The sequence below is a fragment of the Staurois parvus genome, unplaced genomic scaffold (genome assembly GCF_062004578.1).
Source record: "Staurois parvus isolate SC_StPar_1 unplaced genomic scaffold, SC_StPar_1.0 ptg000138l, whole genome shotgun sequence".
In the NCBI taxonomy this organism is placed as follows: domain Eukaryota; kingdom Metazoa; phylum Chordata; class Amphibia; order Anura; family Ranidae; genus Staurois; species Staurois parvus.
Window position 1 is genome coordinate 331,821 of NW_028317934.1, and position 21,759 is coordinate 353,579.

A 21,759-nucleotide genomic window follows, 5' to 3' on the forward strand; every position below is an offset into this window, starting at 1 on the left:
ATGTCACAATCTACGTGTAAGCCTAATCCCTTATTTCCAACTGACGGACCTGAAAGGAGACAGATCTCCTCTGCTCTGACTTATCAGTGTGAACAGACATTGCTGGGGGAACCTTGAAGATTTATAAGGGGATTTCTCTTGGAAGTGTGGCATCAAATTTGAAAGGAAACACACAGCCATCAATACATTTCCCAACTGATAAAAGCCTGTCAGTGGTGGCTAACTTGTGTTAAACTCTCTTTTGTGAAACGGCTAGACCAAGCATGCACTTACCATAGAAGAGTGATGGCAGAAGAAGACCATCAAGTCTGCCCTTTTTTTTTAACAGAATTTTTTGGGGGGTTTTTCTTTTAAAACTGAACTCTATCCAGAAATAACTTTTGGACATTTGTACTGTAAAAATAAATGACCACTAATTAAGTGTGTGCCATGTGTGGCTGCTGCTGCTTTTTTGAAAATTCTTACTTTCATTCCGCCCGTACAAGAAAGTAGGTGTCGGTCATCCAGCGCTGAGACTTAAACTGGACATACACTGCTGGACCTGACACATTTCAATCAGTGTGTGGTGTGGGCTCACCTGCTCAACAGAAGTCAGTTGTTTTAGACCTCAGTGGAAGGGACATGCTCGAAAACATCCAATGATCAGAGACAGCAGGCAATCATCTGAGGCAGCTGATCTGTGTATTCCGACAGTGGCAGGTGCTGCTGTCAGAATGCAATGTGGGATTCCTTTGTTTTTGACTGCATGGATGGAGGAATCTGTTCCTAGCTCCCCCCTCTCTCCCTCCCTCTCTACCTCTGTCTCTCTCTCCCCCCTCTCCCTTTCCTCCCTCCCCCTCCCTCTGTCTTTCCTCCCTCCCTCTCTCTCCCCCCCCCTCCCTCTCTCTTTCTCCCCCTCCCTCTCTCTCTCCCCCTCCCTCCCTCTCTCTTCCTCTCTCACTCCCCCTCTCTCCCTTTCTCTCTCCCCCTCTCCCTCCCTCTCTCCCCTTCTCTCTCCCTCCCTCTCTCTCCCTCTCTCCTTCTCTCTCCCTCCCTCTCTCTCCCCCTCTCTCTCTCTCTACGCCCTCACATCACAAAATGCACATGTGTGAACGGGGGTGATATTGAAAATACTTCCCTCGTAAACCTTAAAAACCTGCTAAATGTATTTAATGCTGAATTCCAGATATGGTGCTTTTTATATTGTTGCACTTGCCCAGCTTGGACCAGAGTAAGTATATGTGTGCCATACTTGTGAGATCTTTATGGAAGCTGGAAATCACTACCAAAAGGCACTGCTACTACAATGGTCTCCACTTGCTTTGGGGTTCAGTGCTGAGTTGCTGCCCTGCTGCTTACTTGAAAAGGAAGTCACTTGCTTGGCACGGGTGCTGTTCAGAGAACACCTTCTCAATGAATGCAAAGTGTTCATTGATTGGATGAGGTGAAGATCATGACATCACCTCCCCATCTCTTCACCTTGTCCAGTCAGAGAATGCATTGAATTCATTAAAAGAATGCAAAGTGCTCCCTGAATGGAGCCTGTGACATGTGAGCAACCCGATGTTCACAATGCAGCAGGGCAGCTGCTCAGCACAGGACCCGGAAACTTGTAAAGATCACTGTAGTAGTGGTGCCTATCATAGTACTTCCCAGCTTCCATGGGGATCCCACAGGTATGGCACAAAGGTACTTACAATGGTCCAAGCTGGACTAATGTAACTATGTATAAATTGCCATACCTGGAATTCAGCTTTATAAGTTACAATCATGTCTCCCTTTTCCCATCTTCCCTACAGACTAGGGGCGGACTGACCATTTGGAAACTAGGGCACTGCCCGAGGGCCCGGGGTCAGTAGGGGGCCCCATGAGATGCCCCTGGTACCTTTTTTATAGGCTTTTTTGACTTTGGGCAAGGACACAGGGGCCCCATGATCCCCTATTGTCTGGGGGCCCCATGAGTTGTCAGTCCACCCCTGCTACAGACTGTACATAGTATGTTTTTACCCCCCAAATCTTTCACCATTTTTTCCCTACTGTATGTCTATACTTGTTCTATCATATAATTACTATTATTATTATTATACAGTGCTTTACAAAATGGAGACAGTACAGTTACAATAACATTCAATGCAAGATGAATCCGGGACCTGCTCGTTAGAGCTTACAGCCTAAGATTGTCAGTTTTATTGATATCACTGTAAGTGAGGTCTCTAGAACCGGACACCGTATTCTAAATAAGACTTTACCAGCTTGTTCACACAAGCAGCGCTGGTCTGCATTGGGCAGCAGGGTCTAACACAATCCAAACCTAAAAGTGTTTCTTAACTCACAACAGTAAAATCAGTCTGTATATGCAGTAAAGCATGTTTGTTGTACTCACTGTGGAACCTAAGGGACTTCCACATTGTGTAAAACTGCTGTTTGATCCTGACTTCTCTGATTCTCCCCATATTTCAGTGTCTACCTCTTATCTCCTGATAAGACATATTGTGTGGAGACACTGCACATGCTCAGTTTGGTGTGTATTGCTAGAGAATTTTTTTTTTCTTGGGAGAGTGCATGTGATCAGCACAGGGCCAATCAGCACTGCCCAGACAGAGGTCAGGGGTTCTGTATCCTCCTAGAGAAAACTTCTCCTACAAGCTTTAACCAGTGCTCTGCTGATAGAAGTCACATGACTGCTCTAACTGCTGATGAGAAAAGGTATTTAGCAGTTTATATTTACTAAAATAACTGCACTGTGTTCTGTGTACTGTGGGAGACCAGATATAGTAAATGCAGGGTCCTGGGTTTTACTCATGGGGCCCCCGGGCAATAGGGTGTACACCCTATTACAATATGTACAATATGTGTACACCCCTGGGCACTGCAGCTAAAGGGGGTGGGGTGGTAAAAATGCATCTAAACAATGGGGTTTTACCAGGGGCGGACTGACAACTCATGGGGCCCCCGGGCAATTGGGGATCATGGGGCCCCTGTGTCCTTGCCCAAACTCAAAAAAGCCTATGAAAAAGGCACCAGGGTCATCTCATGGGGCCCCCTACTGACCCCGGGCCCTCCGGCAGTGCCCGAGTTTCCAAATGGTCAGTCTGCCCCTGCAATAGATGCAGTTTGGTGTGCTTTTTTTTCTGCATCAAAAATGCATGCTTAGTGTTTACCATGTATTCCAATGGCCCTAGGTCACACCAGTGCAGTCAGTTCCAGTTTCTGGTGCAGAAAAAAAAGTAGAACATGTTGCATATTTTCTGCACAGAACCATACTGGAACATAACAAACTGCATCAAAACTGCACCGGAACTGCGTGTAGTATGAACTGTAAGCAAAAATCTCCTAGATTGTAAGCTCCAAGGAGCAGGACCCTCCTAACCCTCTTGTATTGAACTGTATTGTTGCTGTATTGTCTCCCGTTACATTGTAAAGCGCTGAGCAAACTGTTGGCGCTATATAAATCCTGTATAATAATAATAAAAATGTATCCGGAATGTATCCGGAGTGTGTTTTTGTAGTGTGAACTGGCCCTAAAAGAAATAGGTCATGCGGCATTTCTATGTAGCACGTTCTGACATACTGTAATATATCACATTGTGCTTCAGAGCATAAAAATGACATAGCAATTAAAAAAAAAAAGAAAAGAAAATCAAACACTACAATGCATGTTGACAATGCACTGGAACATAGAGCAGTGTGCATTCCCACCGCTCATCAGTGCACATTTGTTCTGTGCACAATAATGGGCATGTGTGTTCTGAACGAGCCCAAAAGAATACTGTGGATGTGTATTGTCTGTTGTGATTCTTTTGCAGCAATATAACCATTCTCTTTTTTTAAAATGCTTGTACTGAAATGATACTCTCGTTTTTGTAATATCATTCATATTCTTTCATTTCAATATGTACTATGTGCTTACCTGCAATGTGGGGCAAATGTGCCTGCAGAGACTACAGTGCACATACAGTGAATGAACTAATAGGTATGTTGTGTTATGACGTGTACACTCTGTTTAATTGGGCAGCTATGCAAATGAGGTTTAATGTTGATAAATGTAAAGTTTTGCACTTGGGGGCTAAGAATATGCATGCATCATACAGGGGCGGAATGATAACCCATGGGGCCCCCGGGCAATAGGGGATCATGGGGCCCCTGTGTCCTTGCCCAAACTCAAAAAATCCTATGAAAAAGGTACCAGGGGCATCTCATCGGGCCCCCTACTGACCCCAGGCTCTCGGGCAGTGCCCGAGTTTCCAAATGGTCAGTCCGCCCCTGGCATCATACATACTAGGGGGGGTACAACTGGGGGAATCAATGGTGGAGAAGGATCTGGGGGTTCTGGTAGATCACAAGCTTAATAATGGCATGCAATGCCAAGCTGCGGTTTCCAAAGCGAGCAAAATCCTCTCTTGTATTAAAAGAGGTATAGACTCCAGAGAGAGAGATATCATTTCCCCCGTTACAAATCATTAGTAACACCTCATCTGGAATATGCAGTTCAGTTTTGGGCACCAATTCACAAAAAGAATATTGGGGAACTGGAGAAAGTACAGAGAAGGGCAACCAAACTGATAAGAGGCATGGAGGAGATCAGCTATGAGGAAAGATTAGAGGAACTGAATTTATTCTCTCTTGAGAAGAGGAGACTAAGGGGGGATATGATCTCCATGTATAATACATAAGGGGCGATATGATCTCCATGTATAAATACATCAGTGGTTCATATAGTGAACTCGGTGTAGAGCTATTCACCCTGAGGTCATTACAGAGGACAAGGGGGCACTCTTTACGTCTGGAGGAAAAGAAATGTAATCTCCAAACATGGAAAGGTTTCTTCACAGTAAGAGCTGTGAAAATGTGGAATAGACTCCCTTAAGATTTGGTTCTGGCCAGCTCAGTGGATTGCTTTAAAAAAGGCCTGGATTATTTCTTAGGTACACAGAATATAACTGGATACTAACATTTATAAGTAACGTTGATCCAATGAATATCCAAATGCCTCTCGGGGGATCAGGAAGGAATTTTTTTTTCCAGCAGGAGCAAATTTGATCGTGCTTTGCTGTTTTTTTTTGCCTTCCTCTGGATCAACTGTGGGTGTAGGATTATTTATTTTATTTCAGGCACTTATATAGCGCCGTCAATTTACGCAGCGCTTTACATATATATATTGTACATTCACATCAGTCCCTAACACTCACAGGGTGTACAGTCTAAGGTCCCTAACTTACATTCATACATACACATACTAGGGCCAATTTAGACAGATTATAACTTTTTTTTTTTTAATGGTTGAACTGGATGGATTTTTGTCTTTTTTCAGCCAGGCTAACTATGTAACACCAGCGAAGAGGTGGTATGCATAAATTAAAAATGTAATTGTCTCCAATATTTTTTTCTTGGTCTGTCTGACCGACTTTACATGTACCTACGACATAAAAATAAACTGCATGAAGCATGTACTGATATCCTTACAAAGAGCTGTAAAAAGGAAAAAAAACAGCATAATGCTGACTGTGTTGGGGGTATCACTATGCACATGTGCAGGTACATGCACTACGCCCACAGCAGGCACACATAAACATTTTCATACACAGCTGAATATCTGTCTGTAGTTCTCACACTCTTAAGACTAGTTCACAGGGGTGCGGCTGGGGAACCCTGGCTATCAAGTGGTACAAAATAGGTAAGTGAACCTCCCAGGTGGTCCCATTAACTTAACACAGAGGCTGGAGGGAGTCACACACATGGCACGGGTGTCACAAAAATCATACCCCCAGTACTTCTGCTGAATGTGATGCATTCAAGTCAGTGAGAGCGCTCCGCAACCACCCTGCAACCATGTGAAATCACTTTTCAGAGGGCCAGCAAGGATCGCCACAAGCGTAAAAAAAAAGCCCTTAAAAGCCAATACAAAAACAAAAACCTTCCTTTAATAAAGGGGACCTTCTCCCAAAATACAAAGCACCACTCCTCTATATTCCCCAGCCTATCACATGTTTGCAGCTTTTTTTTTCTTTTTTGTGTGGAGAGTGGCTATCATTTTTTGACAGGTACCATCTCTCACTTCCTCAACTCTCACCTAGGCAAGAATGACATCTGCTTGGCTCGCCCCCTTCTGCTGCCCACAGCCTCCAGGGACATGTCACATCTCCCAGGAGGCTGCAGGACCAGTCACTACATGCTGGTGTGCCTTGCGCATTGGGTAGTGGTACTGTCAGCTGTGAGTCATCAGGATGTCACAGTCGGCTCACAATTCCAAGATGGTGGCACCTGAGAGCCAAAGTCTATCGGCTGCAGTGAAGACAACACTGGACTCCATGGACTGGTGATTATCTGTTTCTTAATATTTGTAGATTCTAACTTTTTTTTACAGCCAAAGTGAAGTACTTCTTTTTAAAGTAAAGCTGTGCTTAGAGAAGAACATCGGCAGCCATTGCTGATCTCTCCTGAAATTGCTAGCTGCCTGGCTGGTTTTCCAAACTGGCTGATTTTAAAGTGACACTAAACTTTATTCTTTTTATACAAAAATAATCCCTATACATCGCCTACATCATGGCCCTGTAATCTATTACATCTATCTCATGAAACTGTTTTTTTAGGTGTGTTTTTCTTCCTCCTTTTAACATATGCTCCTAAACCTCTCCTTTTCCCTCTTCATTTCCGTTTGGAATGAGCAACACGTGTTAGTTGACACCATGTGCACTTCTCTCTGCACACTACACATCTCATAGTCCATAGTCTCTAGTCCATCTCAGGTGCGAGCAAGAAAAGGTAGCTACATTTGTACATACAGTGGGATCATGGAGAATGAATGTAGCCACCCTCTAACAGGAAGTAGAATCACAGCAACACAAAAATTGGAGGAGGCTGAGAGCAATTAAGAGTAATTTTTGAGTTAAAGCGGGGGTCTGCAACCAGTAGATCTTGGCCAGGTGACTGGTAGATCACGGTCTGGGCTTGCTGACCCGCCATCCCAGAGCATCAAACAGAGTTCAGTGCAAAGGGACTACTTGTAAAGTTGGAGCTGTAGTAGGGAGCAAGAATAGCATAAGCCGATGTAGTGCTGGCAACTGTCCCATGTGGAGTGATACCAACTACACTCCACCTCCGGCTAGCAGTCTCCAGAGTGGTGCCAGCAGCAGGAAAGAAGAGATATTCAGGTCAGTGTGAAGCAATACACTGGACATAATAGTACAGGGCTGCTTTCACACTGATATGCTGCGGTTTACCCACATGGTGGGCTCAGTACAGTGTACCTGCAGCTTTCCTGTGAGTTAGCTGCATTGAACCATAGACTTCTATTATATCCTGTGGGTTTGATGCACTTTCAGAAAGTACATCACACCCTACATCTATGGCAAAGTGCAGCTAACCCAGGAGTCGGAGATGCACTGCGCTGCACTCGCTGTGTGGGTAGACTGCAGCACATCAGTGTGAAAGCAGCCTTATAGGGAGTTCAGAATAGTAAGTGTTCATTTACATTTGCAGTTGGGGGGTGGTAAAACCCAGGGGCGGACTGACCATTTGGAAACTCGGACACTGCCCGAGGGCCCGGGGTCAGTAGGGGGCCCATGAGATGCCCCTGGTACCTTTTTCATAGGCTTTTTTGAGTTTGGGCAAGGACACAGGGGCCCCATGATCCCCTATTGCCTGGGGGGTCAGTAGGGGGCCCCATGAGATGCCCCTGGTACCTTTTTCATAGGCTTTTTTGAGTTTGGGCAAGGACACAGGGGCCCCATGATCCCCTATTGCCCGGAGGCCCCATGAGTTGTCAGTCTGCCCCTGGTAAAACCCCATTGTTTAGATGCATTTTTACCACCCCACCCCCTTTAGCTGCAGTGCCCAGGGGTGTACACATGCCCCAGCAGTTATACTCCCTGTTATTCTGCCAAGCATGCCCCATTCAAGTGAATGAGTCCGCTCTGCAAGTGCCCTGCAACCTTGTTCAGCACAGCAAACAAGGGCAGAGTTGTGTTGCTTTCTCACCACCTGCTTTAACCCCTTGGACCCTGCAGAAACATGCAGTTGTGGAACGCTTGCAGAGTGGCCCCATTTACTTGAACTGGTCGCTACTGGCAGGTGGTAAGAACCACCAAAAGTAACAGGGGTTTCATTTCTGCTGCAGCATGTGTCCATCTTTGGCTCCTGCCTCAGCAGCTAAAGGGGGTAGGGATTGGGGGCAGTAAAACCGAGACTCAACCACAGGGTTTTACCACCCTACACCTTTACATGTGAATGAGCTCTAAGGGTGCCGTTGCGGAAGGCACTGCTGCTCCTCTGAAAAGTGATCCGAGTCTGTTTGACAGGTGGTATATTGCCTCTTCACCACCTGATTTAAACCCATGATTGCCATGCAATGCACGCGATTGTGACCTGGTAGTAAGGAAATTATAGGTTTGAATCAGGTGGGGGAGGCGATACTGTGCCTGGTGATCTTTGATTTCTCCCATGTTGTTCAGGTAGATCTCCACCTCTTTAAGGTTGCCTACCCCTATTCTAAAGACTAAACATTGTTTTGCCATAAAGCATTCCTTGCCCCAAGGTAAAAAATGTTTAGGTAGCAGTATGCCCCCTCTTATATAAACATGAATACTCACTCGGTCCACTGCTGTGCCCATCTACAGCGCCTCTCCCTGGTCTCACAGACTTTGCTGAGGCAGTGGATGTCATTGGCTCCTGCTGCCAGTCAAATCCTGTAATAAGGGAGCAGGGGCGGAGCCGAGCCAAGCTGTCTGTGTCTATGGATGCAGGCAGCATGGCTCAGGATTGAGCTCACAGGTGTGCCACCATAGGAACGAAAAATGGCCACTGCCCCAGTCTATAACTGGCCTTCACAGCAAGGAACACATGGACGGGTGACGCGTGTCAAACAACAAAAAAGAAAAATTCCCAGCTCTGACTTGCCAGCCAGCTTGCAAACAAACCGAATTTACCTAACAGTATGCATTAAAAACAGGGTTTTAGTTAGCACACATTTGCAAATACATACGTAAGCTACAGAGCCTCGTCATGGCACCTCAATATTCTGTAGTTCCTAACTCTACAAATTTAAGAGCCCCCATAGTAGAGGCACATGTATTTAATGGATAGACTGAGGGCAGAAGGACCTGAGGGAAGCAGCTTCCTATGGTGTCACACAGTGAAGAGGAAAGGCCAGGGACACCATCGGGGGGACCTGAGAAGAAGAGGATTGGGGCCGCTCTGTGCAATTCCATTGCACAGAGGGAGTATGTATAATTTTTTATTTTATTGAGTTTACAATCACTTGGTTTCATGAACACTGGTTTTTAAAAAAAAACGTCTGTGCTCTTGGCAGAAAAAAATGCTAATTTGAGTTTTTTCTGTACTAGTGTTTAGTATTTTTTGTGGCAGAAAAATGGTCTAAAAAAACTCCCACAGAACATAAGGGTCTTGTTTTCTGCCTCTAAACGCTGAGCTTAAAAACCACCTCTAGACTGTCTAATGTGCATGGACACATAGGATGACATTGGTCACTTCTACAGGCAAAACGCTGAACTCCTCTAGGCACAGAGGTTTTTTAAAGCCTATTGTACATGGAGCCTGTATATATTTCAATAGAAATTTTTATGCAGTTAGTTAAATTTAATAGAGTTTTGGGCAGCACAGTGGCTAAATGGTTAGCACTTCCACCTGGCAGTACTAGGATTGTTGGTTCAAATCCCAGCCACGGCACCACCTGCCTGGAGTTTGCATATTCTCCCTGTGCTTGCGTGGGTTTCCTCCAGGTACTCTGGTTTTCTCCCACACTCCAAAGACATGCTGATAGGTTAATTGGATCCTGTCTAAATTGATCCTAGTATGTGTATGTATGAATGTCAGTGTGGGACCTTAGATTGTACGCCCCTTGAGGGTTAGGGACTGATGTGAATGTACTATATATATGTAAATTGATCGCACTATATAAGTACCAGGAATAAATAAAATAATAAATAACACAGAGTTTAATGTCACCCAGCAAAGGCTAAAAATTCAGGAGTTCTGAGCCAGCTGTGACTTCACTGCCTGCATGCTTGTTTTAGATCAGTGGGTACTGAAGCCAGGGGATGATCACAAATGCCAGGCAGAATGGATTTTTTTAAAGGTGAGGTCAGTAAGGACAGGTTTCCTTTAACCCGAATAGCAGTAATAAAGGATCCGGTGGTGTAGAGGATGAGGATGAGAGGAGGAGGAGGAAATGTTCTAATCTGGGATCATCCCTGGTGGTCCCGCTCATCCCTTGTACAGTCCCGGCCCGGTGACCTTGGACTCCGAACCCCGGGCAGAAAATAGCTCGCCGACAATAGGCGCTCCTCGTCCTCTATTTTTGGTCCGGTAACCTTGCGCAGCTTTTCAATGCGAGGAAACGGAGGTCAAGGTGTGTGCCAATGAACACAGGCGGGCTATAATCTCCCGGCTGGATATTAAATCAATGCAGAGGCTTCCAAATGCCAGGACCTGCTTAATTGACCAGCAAATTGACTCAGCCACAATCTTTTATTACAGTGCTCATTGATTACTGAACACAGAGCCGGCCGGGGGCTCCGCTACGCCGATCTACAAAGACTAGTGCGCCAGAATCCCGCTCCGCGCCCGCGCATCTACGCCGCTTCACCGCTGCATCTACGCCGCTCTTCTTCCATCGGGAGACTTTCCTCCTACATAGAAATCGTTTGGAATACAGATTGTTATTTTGAAAATATTGTTATATGATTGAGATATATATATATATATATATATATATATATATATATATATATATATATATATATAAAAATAACATATATATTACATTTATTGTGTTACATTGTCTCATTATTATTATTATTATTATTTGTGTTTCCTATTTGTATCTCTTTGCTAATATTTTGTTCCTTATTCTTCTTTGGCCTAAAATGTATATATATTAGCGAACATAAAGCTAATTTGGAAGATATATGTAAAATATTATTCCTTTTTTCTATTAGGTATGTAATAATATATGGGTGTTTGTTTCATGGCAGTAACATATATACTAATTCTTCTTTTGCTTAAATCTAATCTATCTGATTATTTTGTTCTAGACTAATTGATCTTCATAGTAGAAAAAGGCTTCGGCTTAATTAAACATTCTTCTCTGTAATTTTTATAGTGTATAAAAATATCACACATATGCCTATGTCGGGAATATATTTCTAGCAATGTACAAGTGCAGTGACAATATTCAGTTACACCTGCTTTATGTATGATAGATATTAGTAGGTTGGGGGTCGGCTTGTTTCTTAATTCTTATTATTTATCATTAATATTATTATTATTATTATTAATATTGTTTCTTAATTACCCGAGCGTACTGTATTTTGCATGTATGTATAGACAATATATAAAATTAAAAAGCAATATTTACAATAAAAAAGAGTTATATTAGATATAATCTCACTGTCTGCAATGCAAAGTATATATTTATTTATTTATTTTTTACATAGTGTAATATATTCTCTCACGAAATTATATATTTATCATCATATTCATCATGACATATACCATAAATTGTGTTACAATATCTATGAGTGTGATTAAATAAGGAACCACACATTTTAATCAGCTAAAATTCGTTTCTTCTCAGCCTTACACTTTGTTTATAGAATTTGAATATATATATAGAATATATATATATATATATATATAGAATATATATATATATATATATATATATATATATATAAACATTTCATATATATATATGTAATACGTAAGCTCCAAAGTTTATATATATATGTGTGTGTGTGTGTGTTGTATTATATATATATATATATATATATATATATATATATATATATATGTGTGTGTTGTATTATATATATATATATGTGTGTGTTTTGTATTATATATATATATATATATATATGGGTGTGTGTTGTATTATATATATATGTGAGTGTGTTGCATTATATATATATATATATATATATATATATATATATATATATGTGTGTGTATTTTTTTTTATATATGGTATAATGGTTAATATGATTTTTCCCAAGGTAACCCCCTATCTTCCTTATCTTATCCCACCCAGGGGCACACCAGATGTTATCTCTGATTAACCTGTGTTATTTTGCTCTGCTGTACACTCATTACAATCCCCATCCAGGACAGATCACACGGGTGCAAATCACAGGGACGATCTACTTAAACAAACTGACCCATCAGAACTTTGTCTCGCTTTTCAGGACCGTGTGAAAGTGTTTAAGAGGAATAACAAGTCACCCTGAAGTGATAGAGAGGAGGTGAAAGTTCATTATCGTTTAATGTGAATTTAAGGGCTTGCCACTCTGGGTAATGGATAGCTCCCCTGTACACTGGTGACAGTCTGCTATCTCTTGGGAGCATCTAGGATCGGGCATGCAGAAACGATCATCATCCCCATACATCTGACCTACACAGATCCTGTCATGGCATTTCAATTAATACTGCTGTCACTGCTACTAGCTAGGTCTGGGCAGTGGGGCTGATTTGCTAAGGGAAGGAGAGGATGCAAAAGTTCACTTGTATCCTAGCAACTAAGGTGAAGTCCTGTTCAATATGAGCACCCAGCAACTTGCATGGGAATCTATCTAACTATAATATATATATATATATATATATATATATATATATATATATATAATTTTATTGTTTTTTAAATGCCCATTCACTTTGCAAAGGGGTCAGTCTCGACACTTTTAGTAGATCAGCCCTAATATAACAAGCATGAATTGAACACAGTCAGTACTCTTTTGTAAATCAGCCCCAATGCAATATGTATGAACATACTAGATAGTTTAATATTTAGCTAGAGATAGCAACACTGCAAAGTGATGTTTATTTGATTTTAGCTAATTATGTATTATATAGAGTCCTGCACATCATATATCAATGGATCTCTCTCTCTGCCCCTTCTACCTATGATCTTACAATACCAATACAAGCCTACATTCAATACACACACAACAGCACAAGACACTCAATAGCATACAATCTGTCCATCCACAGATCACACGATCACCTAAAAGCTCCATAACTCTAATACATATTCACAGACAACTCAATGTAAGGATGTATATTTAAAAGTAAAGGGGATGAAGATCTGGGGGGGGGGTACTTACAGGACCCAATTAATTTCTGCAGCATCCTTGAACTGATGCACAGCCCAGCAATGTTATTTTTGTTGCTTATATGAGCCTAGTGCGTCACTGTCAGATATGTAATAAGTAGGAGAGCTGACCCCCTCCCCTCCCCCAGCAGTGTGGAGTGCTATGGCAGGGGGTGCAGTGTATGAATGGGATCCGGGCTCCTCCTCCCTTACTATCCTCTATTAGAACATTAGGGACCTGGCCAGGAGGAGACACACGGCTCCGGCAGCTCCCACACTGCACAGCTCCACCGGGACAACGCTGGGGACTTTGTCAGCTCTGAGTAGTCACCTCTGCCTGGACTGAGCCCACAAAGGGACCGAGCCTGGAAGGGTCAGATGGGGTCCGATGTGCGGGATATGAACACCCTCCTACCCCCAGTCTCCTCCCTGGCCGGGAATAGCAGCTGTAATGTACCGGTGAACAGCAACACCCAGTGGGCCCCGGTGCTGGACTTCCCCCCGGGGGCCCCGTATACCTCCCTCGCCCCCCACTCGTTCATCAAGCAGGAGCCCACCTGGAACCCGGATCTTCACGAGGATCAGTGCCTGAGCGCCTTCACCGTCCACTTCTCCGGACAGTTCACCGGCACCGCGGGGGCATGTAGGTACGGAGCCTTCGGGGCACCACCTCCTAGCCAAGCCTCCACGGGACAGCCTCGGATGTTTCCCAATGCCCCTTACCTATCCAACTGCCTGGAGAACCAGCAGGGCATCAGGAATCAAGGTAAGGACACTTACCTCCACCAACACCAAATATCCCATAATAAAACACCTCAAAAGCTGGATAACATGGGTGGGACAACAAGGAAATTGATATATCATTTTCAACTGCATGTTGTCATTAGAGAGATGTAATATATACATATGTAACACTTGGCTTTAGGTTACCTTTCTGAAAAGTAAAATGTTCATATATGTGTATATTATACTGTGTGTGTTTAATAACTGTACATAATAGTATATTGTTTTTTTTTTTTAACAAATAAAAGGTATATTAACCATTAATAGGATTAGATTATAAGGACTACCCATCTGTTTTGTAACATTGAAGTAAGAACAATTTGCTTCTAGGAAGTTTCCGCACTTTTATCCATATATATATATTTATAAAATATATATAAAATACATAAAAGTGCAGAAATCTTTTACAGAACTATATATAGTTCTGTACCTAGAGTTATATATATATATATATATATATATATATATATATATATATATATATACAATTGAAAACAGAATTTGCTTGGCAAATATATATATAACTGCCAAGCAAATTTTGTTTTTAATTGCAATATTAAAAAGACACACAGTGTTATCAATAGTAAATATACCTTTTACTTGTGAATATAGCAATGTATTATTATTTACAGTTATTTCTGGATATGCTACAGTAATTGCTATTTATCACGCAATACGTGTCGAGAAAAGTTGTATGTGCATTGATCATTGATATTTATATTTTAATTAATCTGCATGTGAAATGCCCATTTTGTCTAATATATGTAAGTAGTTTGGATTATTTTGTAAAACAGAGGAAGTATTAATATGTAATAACTAATGTACAGAAATTATTAGACATATATGTGAAATGTGTTTTATGTGTGTGTGTGTCATGATTTTTGTTTGTTGGTTCAGTTTTCTATTTTCGGTATGTCTTCTGTTTTTTTCTCAACTGGGTTGTAGGCAGATTGGAGCATAGAGCCTTCAAATTCCATGTACGAATTGGTTTTATATATAATAGTTTTAACAATATTAATAGTGTTCACATTTTAATATGCAAAATCTTGAGAAGAATAGGAACAGGTAATATTTACCAAGGTAATCTATACATTGCTTATCTCCTGTCCAGAAATCCCACTGACAATCCCACTGATAACTGTCAGTTTACCAGGGCAACGGGCTGTCAGTAATCAGCAGAGAGGCCTTTACATATCCAGCCTTGACTACTAAATTGACCATACATTTTACAATCTGATTGTACAATCTAACAGTACTGGTTTTAAATTGAATGGATTGTTTAGGTAGACACTTGTGCTGCATAACTGTTGGTAAATCTAAGATTGTACTGATTGTAATAGGTGAGTCTATCACTAATAGTAGTCAATGAGGGTGATTTACTAATGGGGCAGACTATTCACATCGCTTAGTGAATATAGTGAAATTGTTTTACCTTCAACCTTATGTTTAGGTACATCCCAGAATCCTTTCCTTTACAGGTTTGAGTCTGCAAACTGAACCCCTTGCTAGAATATTTTTGAGTCCTCTTAGTACATTGCATTCTACCCCACCATGATTTTAGGCTGCTTGCAGTTGTAATCATATTCCAATCTCTCTCTCTCTCTCTCTCTCTCTCTCTCTCTCTCTTCTCTCTCTCTAATAATTTGTTTTATAGATATATGATAAATGATAAATATGTAAATAATAGACAGAAAGATAGATTTTTGGGGTCTATAGAGCCCCTTTAAGTTCAAGTTCAAGAGGAAACAGTAATACAGTGCACATGAGGGGAGGTGGGGGTTGGAAGGAGGGCAGCATGATGGATTATAAGAAAGGGGATTACTGCTGGCTGCAGACCTCCTACATAATCCCAATACACACATGTACAGTGTGATCACACAGACTGGTGTACTTGTAAACTAATGGAGTTTGTTGGTGGCTGCCTGTCCCACTAAAACCTGACACAAGAATATGCTAGTAGCTTATTCTATAATAAGGCAGCAGGCATAAACAATACAGCATAGAACATCAATCCAAATCCCACATTGATCTGTCTTCAGTGAGCTGGATCTGGTTGTATGGGTTGTTACACTAGACTAGACTTTAGCTTTTCAGCAGTGAACAAGCATCATCGTGCATTTCTATTTTATAATATAAGGCGATATACTTTCAAGTTTACATATTACTCTCTAGGGTCGAATCACCAAAGAAATAGACATGGTTTACTTAGCAAAGTTTAGTAAATAAGTTGTTTTTGTTGATTAACCAGCAATATTTTTTTTATTTTCCCTCTCACCTGATTGAGTATTCAAAGTGAACACAGGTTCATCGTATTTACTATCATTCACTTTGTAAATGAACATCCAGTTTGCTAAATGAACAGCCCCAATAACCTAAATTAAAAAAAAAAAAATTCTATTTTTTTATTCCCTTCCTCTTTGATTGTAAGCTCCAAGGAGCAGGACCCTCCTATCCCTCTTGTATTGAACTGTATTGTTGCTGTATTGTCTCCCGTTATATTGTAAAGCGCTGAGCAAACTGTTGGTGTTATATAAATCCTGTATTATAATAATAAGAAGAGTTTCATTGGTCTTAATAAATAAGGGGAAGCTGTGTTCATTGTAATAACAAGGAAGTGCTGGATCTTTTTTTTGTTTTTGTTTTAATATCCTTCCCTCACATGCATGGGGATTAAAATGAATACAGGTTTACCTTACATACAAACATTAGTGAATAACCTCTACGCCTGTAAAGAACTCTACTCTAGGTGCTTTGATACAAAAATTACTGTTTTTGGGTTACTTTTATTTAATCCTCCATAATAGCCTAGTATGTACTGTATATCTGGGATTTTTATGTGCAACATGCTATCTGTCTATCTACCCACATGCAATAGAAGCAAGTGTTCATAAGTGTTTTACCATCAATTTTACAAGAGTAGCTGTAATCACTGACAATAAACATCCTTGATTCTGTAGATAGTTTTAAGGAATTAATGCAAAAAGGCGATGTAAAAATAAGATTACCTTACTTTATGACGGCATATAAACTAGTCCACCAATATCTAATATTTAAAAAGAATAAAATATGCCACTTAAAAAAAAATCTGAAAATCCTTTAAGCAAAAGCAATACAGCTTGTAATAAAAAACATAAGGTCAATTTAATTCTACAGTTACTGCCATGTAGTCAAAAGAATTACCATTATCATTCGGTAATTGGGAATAAGAGCAAAAATAAAATAAAAGTATACACGTTCTATAAATATTTGTATTAAATAATTAGCTTCTGAGGCTAATAGCTACAACAAAAATAATTTAAGTTATTATATGGATTTCTGGGAGTTGAATATCGGCATTTCTTTGAGTTTAATATATGATATAGAAGTATATGAAATAGTATAATATAATAGTATATAACTAATAGGAAAAATTAGATGATCCGATCTCAAATATTAAAATATTGCCTGTAGTGTATATATATATATATATATATATATATATATTTATTTATATATATATATATATATATATATATATATATATATATATATATATATTCATGTACATACAGTTTAAGCATTGTAGATGCATGCTGCTAATGTGAAATTGTTCATAATGTGTATATATATATATATATATATATATTCATGTACATACAGTTTAAGCATTGTAGATGCATGCTGCTAATGTGAAATTGTTCATAATGTGTATATATATATATATATATATATATATATATTAAAGGCAAGGTGAAGTTCGCCATGATTTTCGCCTGTAGCATATGCACAAAAATGCTACGTACATTTTATATATAACATAGCCATCTAATATATGCAGTGTGTATAATATAATTGATAGATCGAAATTTAAATTTGTGACATATTATCATATATATATATATACAAATAATGTCCCTGACCAGAGGATTGTAGATGAAGATATGTTGAGGCTGATTTACAAGGAAGTTGAGAATCTTCACTCAATTTCACTTATATCTAATCTCGTGAAAATATAATTCCTGGATGTATTTCATCTGCACAAGATTGGATACTTGAAGTGAATATTCACACAATCGTGTTAGGATTAATTAAGATTTTCAACCCCTTCAGTAAATTAGCTCGATTGCATATATATATATATATATATATTTTAACATGGCAGCATATTATTGTTTCAGCTAATATTTATCAATCTATCTGATATATATATATTTTATTAGTTTTTAATTAAAACTCTGCCATAACATAAGTGTATATTTGGGTAATACAATTTTTTACTAAAAATGTAAAATATTTCCTCTCAGTCTGTGTAGTTGACATCTTGACAATATGAGATAATCATAGCTCCCCTGTAATCGAATGTAATTGGTTCAGCATGGTATGTGAAGATAGTAATGATCTCCTTTAATAACTATCTGGGAGTCATCGTCCACAGTGAGGATGGACAGAGTCAAGGTTAAACCTTCCATTCTTCTCTTTGGGCATCGTGGGAAAAGCGTTACCTTGTTGGCACGATCCCCCCATTAGCCAAGTGGTGGAAAGGTCTCCTTTAGACGTGTGCCCAGTTCTTGGCTTGCTATGGGGGCAGCCACCCCCTGTGTGCAGACAGCTGTGGACCATTCATGTTTTTCAACACGTCCTAATCAGCCCAGGCGGCGATAAGAAGTTAATTAAAGAGAACTTACTAGGAAGATTCCCTCAGTACTGGCGAGCCTTATCGGATTCCTAAAGCTTTGGGTCAGGCGAGACCTGGAACCGTGACCAAAGCATGGCTCTGCTCCGAGGATGGACTTGTCAAGGTCACAGATGAGAAGAATAATCTGGACGAATGTGTGCAGAACACAGCCTGCCTGTCTATGGGACAATACCAAGGAGCCTTCAATACATCTGCTGATGTGGGAGCCATGTACAAAAGGGGGGTGGGGGGCACAAAATATTATTCTTCAAATTATTACTTTTCAGATCTTTAGAGTTATTATTTTGTCAGACTGAGGTGGCCTTTTATGACACAGAGAATAGCTGCGATTCAACAGATCTCAGCTATTCTCTGGTCATTCACAGTTTATGACACTCAGGAGATCATAGTTTCTCTCTGTACACACACACTCAACTATCTATCTATCTATCTATCTATCTATCTATCTATCTATCTATCTATCTATCTATCTATCTAGCTATCTAGCTAGCTAGCTAGCTATCTCGCTATCTCTCTCTCTCTCTCTCTCTCTCTCTCTATATATATATATATTTATATATTGAGATAGATAGATAGATAGATATAGATATATATATATATATTTATATATTAGACATGACTGCGTATACATTAGAATAAATAGATTGATAACTAGAGTGATAGATAAATGGAAAAGATGGAAATGCAAAAAGAAAAGAGAAAGAAAGAAAAAAAAAATAGGGCTCAATGCAGAATTAGTTGAGAATCTTCACTCAGTAAATTGAATATTCACTTAAATTTGTCCAGTTATAAAAAAGCAATTTCCTGACAACATTACTTACTTCATCTACCCATGATTTATTTGTGTTCAAAATGAACAGGAATTTGTTTTTCCCATAAAGAGATAATCACTCATTTATTGAGAAAAGATTCTTAACTACCTAGTAAGCTAAATAATAACAATCATAATAATAAAAAAGAAATTAGAAATAAATGATCTCTCTCTCTCTCTCTCTCTCTCTCTCTCTCTCTCTCTCTCTCTCTCTCTCTCTCTCTCTCTCTCTCTCTCTCTCTCTCTATTTATACATACACACACACCTGTCTGATATATTTTATATACAAGTACGTTCAGAATATAATGGCAATGAAACGATCAGTCCATATTCTAGGTCAGGCTGTACAGTGCACGATGTGAGATTGGTGACAAGGAGGACAGAGGATAGTCCTTTGTTGTAATTTGTTCTGGATATTTTCTCTTCGCTGGCTCTGCTAATTAATGAAAGTGTCTCCCCACCACTTGATGGATGGTCAGGGGCTGCAGAAAGGGCTGACTCCATTTGTTTGGGATACATATTGAAAGTTTATTTTCTGACAAGTAATTTTCCATTCGGTGCTATTTTTAACTGGTTTGTTTTGCTTAACAAAACCCCAAAATAAATTACAAAAACTGGACCCAAGGTGTTTACAGTTTATTAGGTTTGACTTTTTTTTTTACCCATCTCATCAGATACAGAATATCCATTAATGAATATGCTATAGCACTCATTTGCTGTTAGGATTTAATTAATTTAACAGTGGAACCATGTCTTTTCAAATCTAATCATTGTCTTTCAAATTTAGAATATAAATGAATGTTTAAAACAGGGTTTCTCAACCAGGGTTCCATGGAACCCTAGGGTTCCTCTAGGTTGCTATGGGTTCCTTGAGCAATGAGCAATTTATGCCTCTCATACAAGTTCCCACTGACACCATTGATCTTTATAGTTATCTATAAGGGGGCAATTCTTTCCAATGACCAGAAATGTAAGGAGCATTCTTATCATGGACCATCACACGAATGTATCATGAGTTGTTTTAGTAATTATTATCAGGGGTTCCCTGAGCCTTAAAGATATTTTAAGGATTCCCCTGTGTTGAAAAGGTTGAGAAAAGCTGGTTTAAAACAATAATACTATTTTTAACAAAAAGAAGAATTTGCTTTAAATGTTATAATTTTATTATGTTAAACAAAATATTTAAAATGTGTTAGATAGACATTCTAAGAAATGTTTTGGAGTAATGTTTATTTATTTTTTTTTACCACAAACACACAACAGCCTTGTGTGTATTAAATAATAATAATAATAATAATTAAAAAAAATAAATAATAATAATAATAAAAAAAAAATATATATATATACACACATGAAAAACATTAAAAAGTTATGTGCAAAAATTAAGTTTCATTAGCTTTTTCAATATATGGTACTAATGGTATTTATATTTCTATAAGGTATATATGTAGTTTATATATAGGGCACATATAAGAAAGGCAAATCTCCCCTACAGGTTGCAATGAATTTTGCAGCAAATTTTTTCTCTAGTTATGAAAAAGTGTTGATAAAAAGCAGCACAAAAAATTTACAAAATTGTTGGAGTTCATGCAACAAATTTGAATCGTCCCTGGAGAGGGATGAGCTGGTCAGATCATATGAATGTTCACACTGTCAGATAAAATATAATAAAAGTTAAAGAAGATAAATACAGATATGTAGGTTGCCATTGCTGAGCTCTGTTGTAAAATGCTAGGTGCTTGGCTGTCTCTAGCAATAATAATTTCTGCATCACTGATCAGGAATAAGTATGCAGCAAGTGAAGCTAGACAGCTGCCTGATCTACATATGTATTCCAGGTCGCTGGCTTAAAGTAGTGTAGCACTTGGATCAGCATGATAGCCAGATAACCATGAGCAGGGCCTCCTATTCCTTCTGTACTGAAATGTATTGTAATTGTTCTGTCTCCCTTTATTTTGTACAGCGCTGTGCAAACTGTTGGCGCAATATAAAGCCTGTATAATAATAATAACTCGCAGTTCCAGAAAGAGAGGTCATTAATAGCAGCCTACATATTTCTCTAGCAGCCTACATATTTATCTCTGTATACAATTCCTTTAACAGTAGAGGAGGAAATCTTGCAAAAATCTTATTATTATTTCCTATTTCTCCTATATAAATGTTCCACAGTGGTATCACATTGAAATTGGGGGTGATCTACTAAAGAAGTACAGGATGTTCACTTAACAAAGTACATGTTTACTTATTTAAGCAAAGTGAAAGCTAGTCAATAAACTGTACTTGGTGTTGAATACCCAATCATGTGCGAGGAAGATGTAAAATCAACTGGGCTTTTGCTAAAATCAATTGCTTGAGTGATGTGAACACAATTTCACCTTATTTACTAAACTCATAGATCAGTTACTTTT

General features: G+C 39.4%; 1 protein-coding gene across 1 annotated transcript in view; it reads left to right on the forward strand.

Annotated features, from left to right (window-relative positions):
• Positions 1 to 13,356: 13,356 nt before the first annotated feature.
• WT1 (WT1 transcription factor) overlaps positions 13,357 to 21,759 on the forward strand; it is a 64,510-nt gene continuing 56,107 nt past the window's right edge. Inside the window, exon 1 of the mRNA XM_089673494.1 lies at positions 13,357 to 13,847. Within this exon, the coding sequence (XP_089529620.1) occupies positions 13,460 to 13,847 (388 nt within the window). The 5' untranslated portion in view covers positions 13,357 to 13,459. The remainder of the gene's footprint in view (positions 13,848 to 21,759) is intronic.